Source organism: Dermochelys coriacea, chromosome 18 (genome assembly GCF_009764565.3).
Source record: "Dermochelys coriacea isolate rDerCor1 chromosome 18, rDerCor1.pri.v4, whole genome shotgun sequence".
NCBI classification, from domain to species: domain Eukaryota; kingdom Metazoa; phylum Chordata; order Testudines; family Dermochelyidae; genus Dermochelys; species Dermochelys coriacea.
In genome coordinates this window covers 19,592,323-19,611,627 of record NC_050085.1, presented here as the reverse complement: position 1 = coordinate 19,611,627, position 19,305 = coordinate 19,592,323, and the positions used below count along the sequence as shown (strand labels likewise).

At 38.8% G+C, this 19,305-nt stretch overlaps 1 protein-coding gene across 8 annotated transcripts in view; it reads right to left on the bottom strand.

Moving 5' to 3' along the window:
* Window positions 1-19,305, bottom strand: part of PRDM16 (PR/SET domain 16) — a 454,451-nt gene that overhangs the window by 44,725 nt on the left and 390,421 nt on the right. For 7 of the 8 annotated variants that reach the window (XM_043499846.1, XM_043499847.1, XM_038376894.2 and 4 more), the window contains 2 exons: window positions 10,863-10,965; window positions 2,339-2,537 (listed from right to left, as the gene is read on the bottom strand). In XM_043499846.1, the coding sequence (XP_043355781.1) occupies window positions 2,339-2,537; window positions 10,863-10,965 (302 nt within the window). Of the gene's footprint in view, window positions 1-2,338; window positions 2,538-10,862; window positions 10,966-15,652; window positions 15,859-19,305 lie in introns of those variants that run through there. The other variant, XM_043499849.1, reaches the window with a different exon arrangement.

Below are 19,305 nucleotides of genomic sequence, written 5' to 3'. Positions count from 1 at the left end.
GTTGACTGTGTGTTGTGTGAAGAAATACTTCCTTTGGTTGTTTTAATCCTGCTGCCTATTAATTTCATTTGGTGACCACTAGTTCTTGTGTTATGAGAAGGATAAATAACACTTCCTTCTCAACACCAGTCATGATATTGTAGACCTCTATCATATCCCCCTTAGTTGTCTCTTTTCCCAGTTGAAAAGTCCAAGTCTTAGTAATCTCTCTTAATATGGCAGCCATTCCATACACCTAATCATTTTTGTTGCTCTTTTCTGAACCTTTTCCAATTCCAATATATCTTTTTTGAGATGGGGCGACCACATCTGCATGCAGTATTCAAGATGTGGGTGTACCATGGATTTATATAGAGGCAATATGATATATTCTGTCTTATTATCCTCAGTTCCTCAGATTTGTCACCTAAAAAGTATGTCTCAAGTTTGGGAATCTTCCTCACATCCTCAACTGTGAAGACTGATGCAAAGAATTCATTTAGTTTCTCTACAATGACCTTATCACCCCTGAGTGCTCCTTTAGCATCTCAATTGTCCAGTGGCCCCACTGGTTGTTTAGCAGGCTTCCTGCTTCTGATGTACTTAACATTTTTTTGCTATTACTTTTTGAGTCTTTGGCTAGCTGTTCTTCAAATTCTTTTTTGGCCTTCTTAATTATATTTTTACACTTCACTTACCAGAGTTTATGCTCCTTTCTATTTTCCTCACTAAGCTTAAACTTTGAAAGGATGCCTTTTTGCCTCTCACAGCTTCTCTTACTTTGTTGTTTAGCCATGGTGGCTCTTTTTTGGTTCTCTTACTATGTTTTTTAATTTGGGGTATACATTTAAGTTGAACATCTATTATGCTGTCTTTAAAAAGTTTCCATGCAGCTTGCAGGGATTTGAGTTTTGGTGCTGTACCTTTTAATTTCTGTTTAACTAACTTCCTCATTTTTGTGTAGTTCCCATTTCTCAAATTAAATGCTACAGTGTTGGGCCGCTGTGGTGTTTTCCCCGCCACAGGGATATTAAATTTAATTATATTATGGTCACTATTACCAAGCGGTCCAGCTATATTCACCTCTTGGACCTGATCCTGTGCTCCACTTAGGACTAAATCAAGGATTGCCTCTTCTTTTGTGGGTTCCAGCACTAGCTGTTCCAAGAAGCAGTCATTTAAGATGTCAAGAAACTTTATCTCTGCATTCCATCCTGAGGTGATATGTACCCAGTCAATATGGGGATAGTTTAAATCCCCCATTATTACTGAGTTTTTTATTTTAATAGCCTCTCTAATCTCCCTGAGCATTTCACAGTCACTATCACCATTCTGGTTAGGTGGTCGGTAATATATCCCGACTACTATATTCTAATTATTTGAGCATGAAATTACTATCCATAGAGATTCTATGGTACAGTTTAGTTCATTTAACACTTTTACTTCATTTGATTCTATGTTTTCTTTCACATATAGTGCCACTCCCCCACCAGCACGACCTGTTCTGTCCTTCTGACATCTTTTGTACCCTGGTATTAAATCCGGGTCCCATTGATTATCCTCATTCCACCAAGTTTCTGTGATGCCTATTATATCAATATCCTCATTTAATACGAGGCACTCTAGTTCACCCATCTTATTATTTAGACTTCTAGGATTGGTATATATTGGTAAAATTCATAATAAAGGGCTAGAAGTTGTCTCATACTTTAATGGCTACTAAAGAGAAGATACTAAATTGAAGATACCCTGTTTTTTCATTCAGTTTTTTTTTCCAATGTATTATTTCTTATTCACTTCAGAACTGATTGGAAAGAACCTTTTCCCATTGACTTCAATGGTGAAGGAAGGGCCCCAATTGATATCCTTTTTTAAAATGGGCCTCATGCTGGGTTGACAGAACTGATCACCTCGGCTTGTCCACAGATCTAGCATAGAGGGAGAGGCAGTACAATCATACCAGTCTTGACCTGAAAAGGGGGAGGTGGAATTCAGTCCCCATGCCTGCTGTTGAGATGGCCAACAATCAGAGCTGACTAGCAGGATGGATTTTCTAAGGCAGTGGGAAAATAGTCAATGGATCATGACAGTGGACCCTAGGGCACGAATTGAGACCACAACTCACTCAACATGAGCTGCCAACCAGCTGCCTGATTGTGAGTGATTTTCTGAAAACACCTGGTTGGAGCCATATTCAGAATGGTGGCCTACAGTTGAAAAGCCACAATCAGATACCAACCCTGAGCCCTCCAGTTCCCCCTTGATTCACACACTTCCAAATACTATTTTGTGTTTGGATAATTCCTTCTAGCTTTCCACATCCCACTAGCTAGGTACGTTCCTGCTGTCTCAGCAATACCTGTATTTATTGGGGAACATTCTCTCACAGTCTTTGCACTCATAGACCTGCCCGTCGCCTAACCCTTCCTGTTTGAGCTCCTCATTCAGTGTCTCATACAGCGAGTTGACAGAGTTGCAGGCATATTTCTTGTGTCGCCGCAGGTCCAACTTCGACTGGAAGAGTTCATCGCAGTCCTCACAACGAAATGTGTGCTCTTCTGAAAACAGGAAGACAAAATAGTTCAATGTCAGCATTAGAAAGTCCCGAATAATTTTACTTCTTTTGAGCAGCTATTTCTCCTGTAAATAAAATGGCATACATTGCACATAATCTGAACATAGCATGTTTGCATGTTGCAGGTACAGAATGCACATCCATACACTGGTCTGATGCAGTTAGTATCAAGCATGAATGGTGTCATTACAAAAGTCATACAACCTGAAGAGACCACGACTTTTAGAATGCTCTTTGCTGCAGAAAAGTGCCTTCACCAGCAGCAGCTTGAACTCCTCTGTTTGCTTTTTGTCCTCAGCTCAGTTGAGGCTTTTTGCTGATACCTACAGGAGTTACTGGATTTACACAGTGTTGGGTTTTGGGTGTCTTTTTTATTTGTGCAATTAAGTGCTTTTAAAATACAAATAACTTTGTGGCTGTTTCCTTCAATGGGCCTGCCAAGAGGCGGGGAGGAAACCTTTGCAAACCAGAAGGATTCCTGTCTCAAAAATAAACCTGTAAAAAGATGATAATTATATTTCTGCTAGGAAAAGCTCCTCTGCTTGAAGGCAACCTGGAGAACACACTTTTCAAGCGATTCCCTTTCCTCCCAATCCTCTAAGCTTATGTAGCAGCCACAGTGCACTATGAAGCAGGAGGAGTTCAAAACCAGAGCACCGTGCAGTGAAGAAAAAGGAGCCAAATTCTTTGTTTTTTAAAAAAAGACCTAATGCACATAATAAATTATTGTAGTCAAGGTCAAACAAATTAAAAAGAGGGCAGCTATTATTAAGTTTACAAGGCAGCATCCTGACCATAGTGCCAAGTCAAACAATCAGCTCAGAGCTGTAAATTTTCCAGGAGAACGACTTCTGTGAAGGAGTTGGGACAATCCGGGTTTCTCCACCCAGCAGTCAGCTTGAAACAGAAGCTTTTGAATGACCATTTAGTCTCTTTATGCTGGATTCCCTCCCTCCCCTTTCTCACTCCCCACTCTATTTCTGAAAGTTGTCTTTGCAATTCAAGTTTCATTCTTGCACTTCAAGAGCTTTACGGCAAATTTAAAGCCTGTAGCAAGACTCACTAACTCAAAAGGCATAAAAAAAATATTATTTTTAAAGGGATAGAGCTGGTAGTGAATCTCATGATCTTGGCTAATATTGTTAGCTCTGACCTGGCTCATCTGTGGTATAAGAAAGGAGATGAGCGGATAAAAGATGGCAAGCATTCCTATACCCTGACTCCCCTGTGTGTATGAGTCTCTGTCGGCCCTGCACTGGTGTTTCTAAGATGTATAACAAACTTTTTATCTGATTTCCATGCTATAAGGTACCCGTGCTAACCAGCACAAACTTTTGCACAAAATATCATCACCTAGTGTTTGTTTTACAAGGCCCAAAAGTGTGTTTGGTGTAAATCAGGAGGACCACTTCTGGAGTCAATATAGTTACACCAACATAAGTGAAGTCACAATCAGACCCAGGGTCTTTTAGTGCTTCCTTGTTTGTGATTAAAATATTAATTCTCCTCCCTAATTTTCAGTACTGCCTAGTGCTATGTAATGAAACTAAACAATATCAACAATAAATAATAATTACCACTCACAGCACTTTGTACATCAAATAATGTTAAAATATTAACTAAACAATTTGCTCTCACAGCACCTTCGCGAGGGAGGTCAGTGGTGCCATTCCCATTGGACACAGGAAGAAAATGAAACACGGAGAAGTGAAGTGACTTGCTGAAGATGAGAAGAATGGACAATGAGAGGCAGGCACACAAAGAGAAGCAAATTAACATTTTCTAAAATGAAATTTTTATTCAAAAATTTTTGATCCAATTTTGAAAAAAGGGGGAAAAATTGGTGAAAATTTCCCTTTTTCCCCTCCTTTTTCAAATAGCTTAGATGGACAATAGAATATGGGTCTGATTCTTCTGCCACTGTTGATGTCAATGGCCAAAGTGCCCTGGGCTACAGTGGAAGCTGGATTGGGCCCCTTTTTCTAGTTTTAGAGGAAGGAACTATGTTTATTAGAAATCTTGAGAACTGAGCCAATCTGTAAGTGACATGTTTTGTGTCACCAGGGAGGGAGAGCTGTAAACAGAAGCAAGAGAAGCTACCCAGATGTAACAGAAGGTTGAAAGGCAGTGTAAGCTGCAGCACTTGTTGTATTTATTCTATTTTCAAGAAATTGTTTCTTATAAAATAAAATCATGAATGGGCAAATTACATTGTCACATTTTATGTGATGTGACAGAATGATGTAATACAAGGTGTTTCCAGGCTAAATTTAAGACACCATCAGCACACATCTATTGGCTAAATTATGCCTCTTCTGGGACAGAGCTGAGCTGGGCAGCAGGATTGGTGTACTACGTGAACAGCCTTTCCTTATCTTTGTCCAAGGCATAATACATCCGAAGGTGCTGGGACAGACAGATGGGCCAATTGCTACAATATTGCAAGGATCAGCCTGCACACCTTCTTTTGCAGCCATCTCGATGCGGTCAACAGCCCAGGCTGATGGGGCCACCTCACAAAGACACTCCACTTCTGTCATACATTAATTAAATCTTGATCTCACTGCGTCCTGCAGCAGATGATTATTCCATGCTGTGCCTATATCTCAACATCTAATTCGCATTGCAAGTTGTACTGCAAAGTGCGGTTGTTGCTGGCAAAAATGCCTACATTTTTTTCCTGTCTTTGCACTCCAGAGAATCAGGTGATGATACAGGACCAGTTTGAGTTGTCTAGTCCCTCCCTCCTCCCACCTGCATGATAACAGGATCTTCCTCTATGGAGGTCCCTTGATTATCTTGAACTGTTCTGGCAACAAGGTCATCTACTTTAGTAACTCATCCTATTGATCTACTCTTTCTTTCTTTCTTGAATAGTTAGTGAGCTGGGGAAAGCTCTGGTCTGGAGAATTAATCAAAAGTTCATCTGTTTCTCTATAGCTTCTCTGAACTTTTTTTTTAAACTTCCCTGGTTAGGAAATCCCAGGAAAGCCTGATCTCTTATGAAATTCTCAATGCATCCTAATTCCACACAGGACAAAAATATCCCATGACTCAATGCATTTTGGTGCTTCATCTTTTACCTCAAACTAGGAAATGCAGAGGTGGATGAGGTTTTTTTTTCCTTCAACAAGACAATTTAATAAAGAATGTCCTCAAACTTCAAAAATCCTTCAAGATTTAGGTGGTGATTTTGGTTGGCTCTTATTTTACCTGAACCAGTTTCTAGGTATGAAATGTACAGATGGATATAGGCAGATTTAGCAGGAACACCAGGGCACATGTTCTCAAGGGAGAATATTTCATTAGATAGCTAGATATAGGTAAGTAACACATGTACACACATATGCACACACACTACATCACAACACTACACATACTACTTTAGAATCCCTGCTACCATTAAGGAGAGTAACACCTCTTTTGCTTTGATGCACAGCTAAAGAGATTATAATTCACATATCTATGAAACACATTTGTTACAGCTGGTAATTCTTCTTATTTGGCTAATTCTGCCTCCCCCACTGCTCCCGTCCTGCCCGTTGTCAGAATTACTGCAAGTTGTGCATGAGTGGCCAATCCTCAGTTGCCACAAACTGGCCTAGCTCTATTGATACCAGCTGAATATTGGTCCAATAAGGCTTCTGTTAAGTAATGACAGAAAAAACAAGGCTCCACGTGGCTTGACTAGTTCACTCAGTTCAGCCACCTCCATTTTTTTGGTTTTGCTTTGTGTACCTTTTTTGTGCAACAAATACTTTGCAGATAAAGCTCTTTATGCTTTAAATCTTTTGGGGAAAAAAAGTATCTATTTTGAGCAAATTCATGAGAACTTTCTTCTTCCCTTGTCAAGAGCAACAGCTTTTTCATGATCATGGAGGATGGACAATATGAAGAGAAATGGATTTTCTTCCTGTGGAACACTGAGAAAAGAAAACATATACGAGAGACACGAAGATGACTGAGATTGTGGTAGACACACCCTCAAAATGTCCTCACTAGTTGTATTCGATTCTCAGGAACCTTAGAAATAAGCTCTGTCAAACATTTCTAGAGGGAAGAAATTGACTGGCACGTAGATTAACTGAACACCCCAAAATGACACATAATACTCTTCTTGCATTTGGAGTTCTTAATTTTCATGCAAACAAATAGTTACAAACATTAGCAAGTTTGGCTCACAAGACCCTTGTGTATTGCTACAGGGAAAGAAACTGCAACACAGATAAAGGCTAGTCTCAGGATCTTGTAAGAGTGGATCCCAAGTCACAGAGGAAGCTCAGAACTAAACTCAGATCTCCTGACTCCCAGAGCTGTGTCTTTATCCCTAGATCATCCCTCTACCTCCAGTTGATGGTATTTGGATTCATTAAGGGGTTTTTTTCCCTTTAAGCACAATACATAAAAACTGTGCCCTTCAACAACAGGTTCCTACTTCAGTATTTCAGCAAAAAGAAAAAGAAAAATCCAACAACAACAAATTGCTGCCAGTGCTCAATGTCTTGTTTGTCAAATCTGTGGTTATATGCATCTATCTTAAGTTCCGTCAGTAACACGCAGGACAAAGCAGGAATGTAACAGGAAAATAAATCAGTGCCTAATAGCTTTCAGAGAAACCAAGGGGAACACAATTATGTGGCATCTACATGCTAATCTACCAGACTCAAGTCTCAAAGGAGTTCAAGAGCCCTACTCAAAATTCCTGCAGTGATAAGGGGTCTACTGCATTCAACTGGGGTTTGGATAAAAGATTTTTATGATAATTATCTTTGTGTGGAACATTTTTGCATTTTCTTTCTTGTGCAATTCAGAGTTTAAACGGGGGGAGGAGGGAGTGGGACAGGGGGAGGAAATCATTACTGAAGGTGAAAAAGTATTAAAAAGACAAATATTGGCTGTTGGGCTATTACAGTTTGAAAACAATTAGCTGGCAAAAGTATGACACATTATTGGGAGGAGGCAGATAAATGTTATATAATGACAACAATGGCGTATTATAGGGAACAAGGTGTTTTTGCTTGTTCAAATAAATGTCAATTACAGCCAAAAATGAAATCTCTGAAGCAAAACAGCTTGAGTTTTCTTCCTGATTTTGTGCCCCCCCCCTTTTTTTTTACACAAATGGTCAAGGCTACATGTAGTTTTTATGCAATTATTTTGAGGAAGAAACTACTCATATCTCTGTCTTGCTCTCAAAAATGGCATTAGTATTCTGAGAGAATACTGAAAAAAATTATTCAGAAACATGAACCTGAATTATTTAGTTAATTTGTATCATTTGTGTTTGGACTCTTTTTTCATTCATTTTTTCAGAATACTCTTAGCAAAAGAGGTTTTTGGTAGGACCATTCAATGAAACAGCAAATATCAAACAAATATTGCAGAATATTCACAGAAAGTGGAGTTAACATTTATAATCCTAAATATTTTCATTAGAATTCTGAAATGAGGAGTTAAATTAATCTACCAGTTAGGGAACAAAACCCAGCGTGTGACCAGAATGTCCAACCAAAATACCTTAGTTTTCAAATATTGATTAGATAAAGCAATAGGCAAATAGATCATGAGCAATCCATAGGATGAAATAGATTTGTATAAATCAGTCATCAAATAATAATGAACAAGTTTGCACCTATCATGAACCATTCCCACAGTCAATGTGTAAACAGAAAGGATGGACTAAATTCAGCTAATTGTTCACTGGAGATCATTCAACCCCTCTCTTATATTAGTCTTTAACATTCATCGTCACCAAATTAGAGCCAAACTAAAGAGCACATTAAAATATATTAGTTCTTAGCACATCTACAGTAGTTTTAGTTTCAGTGTAACACATGTGACTTACAAAGGATTTTTTAAAGAGATGGGTTGTGCTCTTTTTTGATTCTTTAAAGGAGGCTTACAAGATTATATTTTCAAATTACTTTTTGGTGGTTTAGGTTTTTACTTTAGCAATACCAGAAATAGCATGTCTGGTCTTCCTTGTTTTTGCGGAGAGACCACTTCCATACCTCAGAGCCCTTGTATTGTGAGCTCTGTCACTTTAAGTGAAAGGAGGAGGGATATTGAATCTTTAATGAACACATCCTCTTACCAAAATGTTGATTAATGTGTTAAATAAGTATTAATAAAACAAAACAAAACATAGGAGCTTTGGAACTGTCAGACCGGGTCAAACCAAAGGCTCATCTGGCCAGGTCTCCTGTCTCTGACCATGGTCTAGCACCAGCGACTTCAGAAAAAGAATGTTGATATTCTTGCCACCTATATAAATAGCCAGTTTTTAAAAATTCTTCTAAAACCAAAGCCCAAGTTGTAAATAGTCTATTTCCCTTCCCCTTTCAAAAACTGCTCCATTTTCACTCTTTGTTTTCATCATATCATCATATCACCACTTCTCCAATAGTCAGAGAGTATTCCCCTAGAGATAAAACCTCTATTTCTAATGAAATACAAGCAGAAACCCCTCTTCATTCTCCCTTTGATTTGGAAAAATCATTTCAATCCATCTTTAAACATCATAAAAAGGAGAAGGGGGGAGGGGGAAGGACATAAGCTCAGTTTTTTCCCTTTGCAAGGTTTCAGAGTAGCAGCCATGTTAGTCTGTATTTGCAAAAAGAAAAGGAGAACTTGTGGCACCTTAGAGACTAACAAATTTATTTGAGCATAAGCTTTCATGAGCTACAGCTGTAGCTCAATGAGCTTATGCTCAAATAAATTTGTTAGTCTCTAAGGTGCCACAAGTACTCCTTTTCTTTTCCCCTTTGCAAGTTACCTTTAATTTCACATAGCGAGTGCATGGCATAGTCAGAAACAGAACCCAGGAGTCCTCACTCACAGCTCCTTGCTGTATCTATTATGAAACTCTCACTCCTCCACGAAAGCATAATGGTTCTTTAGATGTCCTATGTGGTTACTGAACTTTAATAATTAGTATTAATGTATTTAGGGGGAAATGATTATGCTAATGTAAGAGTGAGATAAAAATGCTCAGCCCCTAGCTCTGCTCAATGCACAGTGCAAGATACCCCTAAGCAATCTGCTCACCCATTTGTGCCAGGCACCTTGACCTGCCATTCCAATATGCTGCCAAGAAAGACACACATTGCTGGGCAACATAGCAATAAAGATATTAACTTTAATTGTGATCAATTCAGGCAGCTTGTCACTCTAACTCAGAGGTGGGCAAACTACAGCCCGTGGGCCACATCCAGCCCGCGGGCCCGTCCTGCCCAGCCCCTGAGCTCCTGGCCCGGGAGGCTCGCCCCCAGTCCCTCCCCTGCTGTTCCCCCTCCCCTGCAGCTTCGCCGCCGCGCGGACAGTGGGGCTGTGAGCTCCTTCCGCTCTGAGCGGCATGGTAAGGGGGCGGGGGTGGTGCACGCGGCGGTGGGGGGGCTGGGTAAGGGATTCCAGGGGAGCAGTCAGGGAACAGGGAGTGGTTAGGGGCAGGAGGTCAGGGGACAGGGAGCAGGGGGGCAGTTGGATGGGGTGGAGGTTCTGGGGCTGTCAGGTGTCGGGGAACGGGGGGCTGGATGGGTCGTGAGAGTCCCAGGGGCCTCTCAGTGGGCAGAGGTGTGGATAGGGGTCGGGGTGGATGGGGGGTTGGCTAGGGGGTGGGATCCCGGGGGGGCCAGTTTAGGGCAGGGGGTTCCAGGAGGGGGCAGTCAGGGGAGAAGGAGCAGGGGGAGTTGGATGGGTCGGGGGTTCTGAGGGAGACAGTCAGAGGATGGGAAGTGGGAGGGGGCAAATAGGGGGTGGGGGCCAGACTGTTTGGGGATGCACAGCCTTCCCTACCCGGCCCTCCATACAGTTTTGCACCCCGATGTGGCCCTCAGGCCAAAAAGTTTGCCCACCCCTGCTCTAACTGTTCAGCTGAATGTCAGCTGATGTTGTGGAGCCACCGTATTATAACAGCACAATGGCTGTTCCAACTTTGCCCTGGCCACATTTGCCATGTGATCTAAAGACACAGCCTGGTTTGCAAGTCTCATAATGGTTTGGCTCAGTTTTACTGCAAACAAACCACCACGATCACCTGTACCCACCTACGGTATTCAAAACCATAACATTCCTTAACATTATATAGTCATGTAGCTGGGCCAGTGTTTCAGTTCAAAAAGGTTTTGCTCAGACTTCACTAACTAAGACAACCAAACTAACCAGTGAGAAAAGATCTCACTATAAAACGTCTGAACAGGCTGCAGTTACATAAGAGAACAGGCAACAGGCTTAACTTCTTACAAGATGTGCTTTTGTTAGCACCTCTGTGCACCTCCCAACTGGGGGTATCTAATAATAAGAGCCTCACCTTCCAGACTAGGTGGCATGTTCCCAAGAGAATAGGCACCTTCCTTCATATACACCAGCAGTTCTTCTCCTGGCTCAATTTCTTTAATAACTTTATAATAGATCTGGGGATAGGAAAACAAAAAGGAGACAAACACGTTAAATATGCAAAGCAACATTTTATAATTTTAGGCAATAACTCAAATGATTCTGGCTAAGAGGGGAGGCTGTCACTTGATTTGTTTGATAATTGCTACCGAGAGCTATTTCTCTGCCTTTATTTATACTGTACGTGTGTCAGAGTTTCATGCGGTTTGAATGATAAAGTAGTATTTACAGTAAGAGCCTCTCTTATCCAGATTACACAAAAAACTTCCCCCCACCCCACCCCCATAAGGTTACTGACCTGATATTTGTTAATGTAAATGGAAAACAACATTGACAGAGAACTAGTTTTGGTCCCTGCCTGTCAAGGCCAGAGTCAGGCTTGTGCTCAGAGGTCCAGTTCTTCAGCTGATCTAAATTAGCATAGCTCCCCAGAAGTCAATGGAGCTACATCAATGTACACTATGTGAGTATTTGGCCCTTAAAGATGCAGTATCTCTTCACAAATCCCTTATGCCATTCTGTCCCTATTCAAAATATTGTCAGCCAAACTTGGTACTTTATAGGCCAAACATTTTGGAATTTGGCAAGTACAATACTGCACCTCTTAGATATCGGTCTTGCTGAACTGAAGCATCATCAGGGGAACATAGAAGGCATTCATTCAAGGGCAGAGCCCACAAACAGTCCTATACACTACTTAAGCCTCCACTTAAACTGCATAACACAGGGCTTAAATGGTCTGAAAGAACTTACAGAGATCTCCTGCACTGACATGAGCTTTGACCACTTCTGGATAAGGCATAAACCTGAACAGAAACCTAGGGATACATTTATTAGAGGGCAAAAGCACTTGTTTTATTTATACAAGATAAACATTCATTGACTACAACAGACTATAATGATGCAAGCAATACGTGTGCATCAACACATGACAGGTACTGTTTATTAAGTTCACTATGTTGTGTGCACTATTATTTATTATGCAGTATCCAAAAGTGTGTTAGAGTCTTTACAGGACAAGTAAGAAAAGCATGAATTTATAAGCTGACAGTCTATGGCCCTCCTTCTGCAAATTATTACATTTGGGCAGACACCTGCACCCATGCAGATTCCAGTCAGTTTCATTGAATGTGACACAATAACTGAGAGTAACAAACAACGAGGTGAGGAAGGGTGAAGGTTACAGTAATAAGATCACATTGTTACTTTTGGTATGTGTGCCTGAGGTTCCATTGCATTTATTTATTTTAATTAATTAATTGTATTTTACACACACACACACACACACACACACACACACACACACACACACACACACACACACACACACTTACTTCTTGTGGGCAACACAGAAAAGAGTTTTTAGGAGCAAGTTGACTGAGGGAGGGTGGATCTCCAATAATCAAAGTTTGGGGGGTCACTTAATGAAAGAAGCAGCAAAGAATAAAGCACAGAAAGGGGAGTGTTAGAAGGAAGCTAATAGTGGGGGTTGAGCTGGGGTCCCTGGCAAAGGAGAAAGGGAATATGCCAGGAGAAAAGGTTCAAGAAGTTCTGAACCTTAGATGTGTGGCCAAGGTTTCCAATTTTCCAAAGAGTTTGCTGGACTTTGCCGTATTCTAATAGCAATACCTGAGAATTCAATGGATATTAGCTATTAACCTTAAAAGTCAATTGTAAGGTTTTGTTAGCACTGGGCAATCCTTTTAGTAAGGGTGAATAAATACCATGATGTTTTACATAACAGGCTCATAAGAATTTTCTTTTTTCAAGTTAATCAATGATAAGTCTCCCTCCCCCACCTCCCATGCAATTTCCTTTTCTGAATATAAGCTAGATTTTATTCAGCACGTTCAAAGTTCACTGATTTAGTAACAATAATAACTCAATCTCTGCCAATCCACTGATTCCACAGGAAACAAACATACAGAATTCCTATAAGTCTAATGGTGTGTACTGATCAATATCCCTAGGATGAATATTTATTCACAAAGTCTCTTTCATTTCTCCGTACAGACACTGCGATATACAAGAATGGCCAAATTCCCAGAAGTTCTGAGCATCTGCAACCCCAGCTGAAGTCAATGAGAGCTCAGTACCTCAAATGAGTTGGGCCTTCATTGTTTCAGGATCTGATGATGCCAAAACTTACATAAATTACTATTTTTACTCCCATAAGGAGTCTCACTGAGTTCAGTGGGGTAAAGTTGAATACCGTTACTCATCTGAGTTTTTTTTTCCAGAATGAATCCTTAGTGAGATCAAAAAATCTCAGCTACATAAATTAATTAATATTCCACATTACAGATGAACACAGAAATGGTAAAAACAACGAGGAGTCCTTGTGGTACCTTAGAGACTAACAAATTTATTTGGGCATAAGCTTTTGTGGGATATAACCCACTTTATCAGCTGCATGGAGTGGAAAATACAGTAAGTAGGTATAAATATACAGCACATGAAAAGATAGAAGTTACCTTACCAAGTGTGTGTGTGGGGGGGGGGCAGTGCTAACGAGGCCAATTCAATTAAGGTGGATGTGGCCCATTCCCATGCATCTGATGAAATGGGTTATATCCCACGAAAGCTTATGCCCAAATAAATTTGTTTGTCTCTAAGGTGCCACAAGGACTCCTCATTGGTTTTACGGGTACAGACTAACACGGCTACCCCTCTGAAACAGACATGGTAGTTTACCATATGCCAGTTAACTCTCTTAAGTATGAGATTATTTATTAATAACGTATATGGTTGAGGAGTTTATGCAAGGGTGTGATCCTGGGAGTAATTACATTTAGGGGGAAATAATATCTTGCTTATCTCTTGTCTGTTGTTCCTCTTTTCTGTTTGCTTGTCATTTTAATTTGATACAGTCTAAGAACTGCACTGAAATATAACCATGATACATTACACATTCAGGACCTGGTTCTCCTGAAGCAAAGAGAAAGTTTTGTCTGAGGAAAGAATTGGCCCAATGTGTCAGCATCAGATATCAACTTACACTATGATTCATTATTTTTATCCTGTTAAAGAAAGAGAATAAACTGGAAAAATGTATTTACTAAGTACATAACTTTTAGTTTATCATTACTAGGGCTGTAAATTAATCGCAGTTAACTCACATGATAACTCAAAAAATTAACTGCAATTAAAACAAATTAATTGCGATGAATCATTCTGTTAATCACTAGAATACCAATTGAAATTTATTAAATATTTTCAGGTGTTTTTCTACATTTTCAAATACATTGATTTCTAATACAACACAGAATACAAAGTGTACAGTGCTCTCTTTATATTATTTTTATTACAAATATTTACACTGTAAAAATGTTAAACAAAAGAAATAGTATTTTTCAATTCACCTTATACAAGTGCTGTGGTACAATCTCTTCATTGTGAAAATGTAACTTAAAAATGTAGGGTTTTTTTGTTACGTAACTGTACTCAGAAACAAAACAATGGTTTGTCTGAGGGATTGGCTGAAATAGGACTGAGTGGACTTGTTGACTCTAAAGTGTTACATTGTTTTATTTTTGAATGCAGTTATTTTTTGTACATAATTCTACATGTGTAAGTTCAGTTTTCATGATAAAGAGACTGCACTACAGTACTTGTATTAGGCGAACTGAAAAATACTATTTCTTTTGTTTTTTACTGTGCAAATATTTGAAATAAAAACAATAATACACAGTGAGTACTGTACACTTTGTATTCTGTGTTGTAATGGAAATCAATATATTTGAAAATGTAAAAGAACATCCAAAATATTTAAATAAATGGTATTCTATTATTGTTTTAACAGCACAATTCATTGTTTTAATCACTTGTCAGCTCTTACTATTCAGTAAGATATCCTCACTCATTATCTGCAGTAATAAATAGCATTCAGGGATATAGCTTTGATTCAATACATTTTGATTATTCAATTAACTTTAAATATGATTTTGTTGAAAAATACATTTGGCTGGCCTAACCATAAGTGAGAAAGAGCAGACCATTACTTTTCTTATTTTTAGTGACTTTAACAGCACTGATGTTCTTTCAACAGCACACCTAGTAGTTTAATTGTGGGGGGTACATTATTACGCCTTCTGAGTTGTCCCATTAGGGGGCAGTCTTTACCAACTAAAATAAAAGCTTGTAAATAAATACCAACAGCTACAGGCGCTCTCTCTTCACCCCTACCTTGCAGAGCAACTCTCACTGCTTTTTATTTAACAGTTGTTTTAAAGCCATCTCATCCCAACCTCCTTCTACCAATTTTGCATGCATATTTGGTATGCATATTCCTAAATCTACCATCAACCAAACTTGGAAATAAAAGACCTAAATACTGTTTGACATGATTACCTTAAACATTATGGGTTTCAGAGTAGCAGCCGTGTTAGTCTGTATCTGCAAAAAGAAAAGGAGTACTTGTGGCACCTTAGAGACTAACAAATTTATCTGAGCATAAGCTTTCGTGAGCTACAGCTCACTTCATCGGATGCTGTAGCTCACGAAAGCTTATGCTCAAATAAATTTGTTTGTCTCTAAGGTGCCACAAGTACTCCTTTTCCTTAAACATTATGATCAGTTTCAAGACACTAAGCATATCAAAACAAGGAACTGAATGAAAACAAAAGTGCCAACAATAACATGGAAAGAAAAAGAGTCCAGTATAGGCAAGAAATTAAAAAAGAAATAAGAAATTAATTGTCTAACCTGTTTTCTCTGGGTAAGGTGCATCAATTCGGTGACTTGAGTTAAGTTTAAAGCTTTCCAATAAGGTACCCCAGGATCAGTGGAGCTGGTGACAAAAGCCATCCTCTATACTTAAAGAGAGGCAGCTGGTATTTCAGGCCTTGTGACAGCTCATGCACTGAAGGACCATCCTGACTACAGCATCATCATTCTGTGCATCTCTTGTACAGAGGGATTTCTTTAATGATCCTTTCTCGATTATCTAAACTCAAGTCTTAGACACTCCCCCTAATCTTATCAGTAAGGACTGGTCTCTCTTGAGACCCTCCCTACGTTATGCATGTAATAGAGACTACAACATTGCTGCAAATCAAAGGAAAAGGAAGTTTGGGTTATACAGCCAGCAGTCTAAGTTTCAAAAGGCGGTGGGTTTTATTTTCACAGCTCCTTCTTCATTAAAAGGCCTAAGATTCAAAAAATTGTTATTTGAATTGCAAGAAAAATCCCGATTATGAAGATCAACTAATACAAAATAAATCATGGCAGGCAAAAATAAAAAACAATTTCCATTATTACTAAATACATTTAAGACAATTTATTTGATTTCCCCAATTGTCTCTATTTGTGCTCCTTTATTTTAAAAGTCCTAGAACTTCAGCCAGAGATTAATTCAAAGAATTAATATTACAGTCCCAGCAGACCAATGAGTCCTAACACAAAAGCTGTTTTAAGTTCTGTTGTTTAACTTGGAATTTTTATCGGTAACATGGACATGATATCAAATAGCAAAGGGGAAAAATAAAATCCATCTGAAATTGACTAGTATCCCATTCTCGCATTTTCCAGATTTAGCTTGTTTTGAATCATTGCGAAATTCTCAACAAAATTTCTCTGCTTGGATTGCGACTAACTGCTTCCCAGATCTACAATAGCTCTGATCCTCGAAGTCGATGGGACGGTGTGCGGGCTCAGAGGGTCAGCCTATGCAGAGATACTTGCAGGATCAGGGCCTCTCGCTGTAAAGTGCTCTGAGATCCTCAAACTAAAGACTCTATAGCCATGCCACACATTCTTATTTTAAAAAAATATATAATGTTGAGAGGCGAACATATCCCTGGGAGAATATGCTTAATCATTATACACAAACCACAATTATTTGCCTTCTGGATAGACTCCAAAGAAAAACTACAGTTGATATGGAGTGTTACTTTTTTCAAAAAAGACTCTTCTTCATTTTCACATAATGCTTATTTCTTTTCTGTCTCATGCAAAGACACGATGAACCAAATACTGAACGTCTTGCTCTGTTTTCAGATCAGTCATTATACAGTCAAGACTCCCAATGAACTCAATGGAAGTTTTGCCAGAGTAAGAATTATCAGAGGAAAGACCTTAGGGTTAGTCCCAGTAGGTACAAAATTGATAATTTAGTGCCACTTACTCACATCTATGTCAGTGAACCAAGAACAACTCTGAAATCCTACCTAAAAGATACCTACTAATGAATATATACCTCTCTGAGCCAATAATCCAAAACCAACCCAGTACTGACAAATCTTCAGGAATATCTAGTCCACAGACACTCTGTTTTGTACATAGATCTAAAGAGCAGATGGTCTAAGATCAAGAGTGAAATCCGGGCCACAGTGAAGTCAATACTTACACTCTCATTTCTTCAGTTGGGGCCAGGATTTCACCCCGTATCTTCAAAACTGTAATAATCAATGGATCACATCAAATCTAATTCAATATATCATCATCATCATGTTTGCTCCCTTCCATATGTTTTCAAAAACAAAAAGCAGCTGACGTAAACAGTAATAATCAAGAAATATAAAAATACAAGATCGATTAATTACTCTGAAAAAAGTTAGAATCTGCAGGAGTCACATTCATTTTATCATATTCTTTCTTATCATAATTAACTTAATCTTGCAATTGTGCTACTGAAATTCTGAATTAATTAAAACTACTGCTGTGTTTAAAACCCTTTCCCTTTTGTTTGCTATGAACTGAAACATATCAGATTAAATAGTACATAAAAGATCATATTTTTGAAATAATTGATATTCTGTACTTTCATCAAAGTCCTATTAATTTACTTTTTCATTTTTCTTACATCAGAAAATGTCACCATTAAAATGTTAAACATCAAACAAATATTAATGGCCAGCTAATGATATTTAGCATGAGAAGAAAATACAAAAATATAGTTTTAGAGCAATGCTCTCCCAGAGACTTGAAAATGTTACACTCCTGTTTGCACTTCTTGATTTTCCTAATAATTTCTTGCTCTGGCTAGATATGGCTTATTAATAAAAAGAGACAAATCTATGTTCTATTGGGGCCCGAACCACAGCACAAAGGAAAGACTCCCAGTGACTTCAATGGGCTTTTGGACCAGGCACTTTTATGAGGTCCTTTTATTTTTTCCTCTTAAAAACTTGTTTCTCAAGCTGTTTCTAAGGATGATAGCCTGGTGATGGGGATATCTAGGGGGAACCTCACTCTGAGTAGCATACAACATTTTGCAGCATATTAAAAATCATTTAGTACAATCACTGATTATGCAGAATTCTAAGTCCCATCTCATTAACACTACATCACAGTGTAGTCAAAGACTGTACATCTTTACTATAAAAAGAGTATTCTTGAAACAGACAGACATTTAAAAACAATGTGGTAATTGTCTAACTCTTTTCAATATCCATGCAATAGACAAAGATGAAACATGTGGAGTGAACAAAGCATGTCTGAGTACTACCTCGTTATTCAAGTATCTTTCATTAGAAACAGCATTGTTTACCTGTTGCATGAGTGATGGCTGCTATTTACTTAAGCTTCAGCGTGGTGGCATTTTTCTACTTTTAAAAAGGTATACATCACAGAACTGAGAAAACAGCTGCAGTGTTCAGCCAAAGATCAAAAAGTGCACCCACTAATTGCATCAGAGTGAAACAGAAGTGATGTACACAGTTTGAGACAATTTAAACGGAGAATTACCGCTGTAGTTTTTTTCTCTCTTTCATGTAGTTAGTTATATTAGAAATTATGTGACCAACACTAAAAGTATTTCTAAGCGCTGTTTCTAAAGATGCAGTCAGATGTATGTAAATTACACTACTCCAGCGTGGTTTTGCCTGAATCAGTATTGGGTAAATACTTCAGGACTGGGATGGTGTATTTTGCTTTTGCTTGGATGTATAGTGGACCAGTAAGAATTAGCTTCAAAACCATCATGCTACAATTTATATTTGGAGAATTGGTTTTAAAATGGGCCTGGAGAATAAAATGTTACAACTAGTGTCTATGAAGAAGAGCAACAATTTCCTTTAGAAGAAGTTAAGAAAATGTTCAGCAATCCACATGCTGCTCTTAGTCACGCGTCTGTAAACCCAGAATAATTCTCTTGGCATTATTGAAGCTGTTCCTGCTTCACATGGGTGTCGATGAGATCAGAGCTCAGTCCGATGTATGCACAAATAAGAGTGAAAAGGACCACGTCCCAATGAAAACATGTCTTATTTTTGTCTGGACAGCAAATGGTTTTGATTAAAAGCTTGCCCTGGCTTTCATCAGCACCACGATGTTTAGTTATTTTGTGGGTAATCTTTTATTACAGAGCTTTTGTTTTCTTTACATGTTTAAATAAAAAAGATTAATCTTTGCAGGCC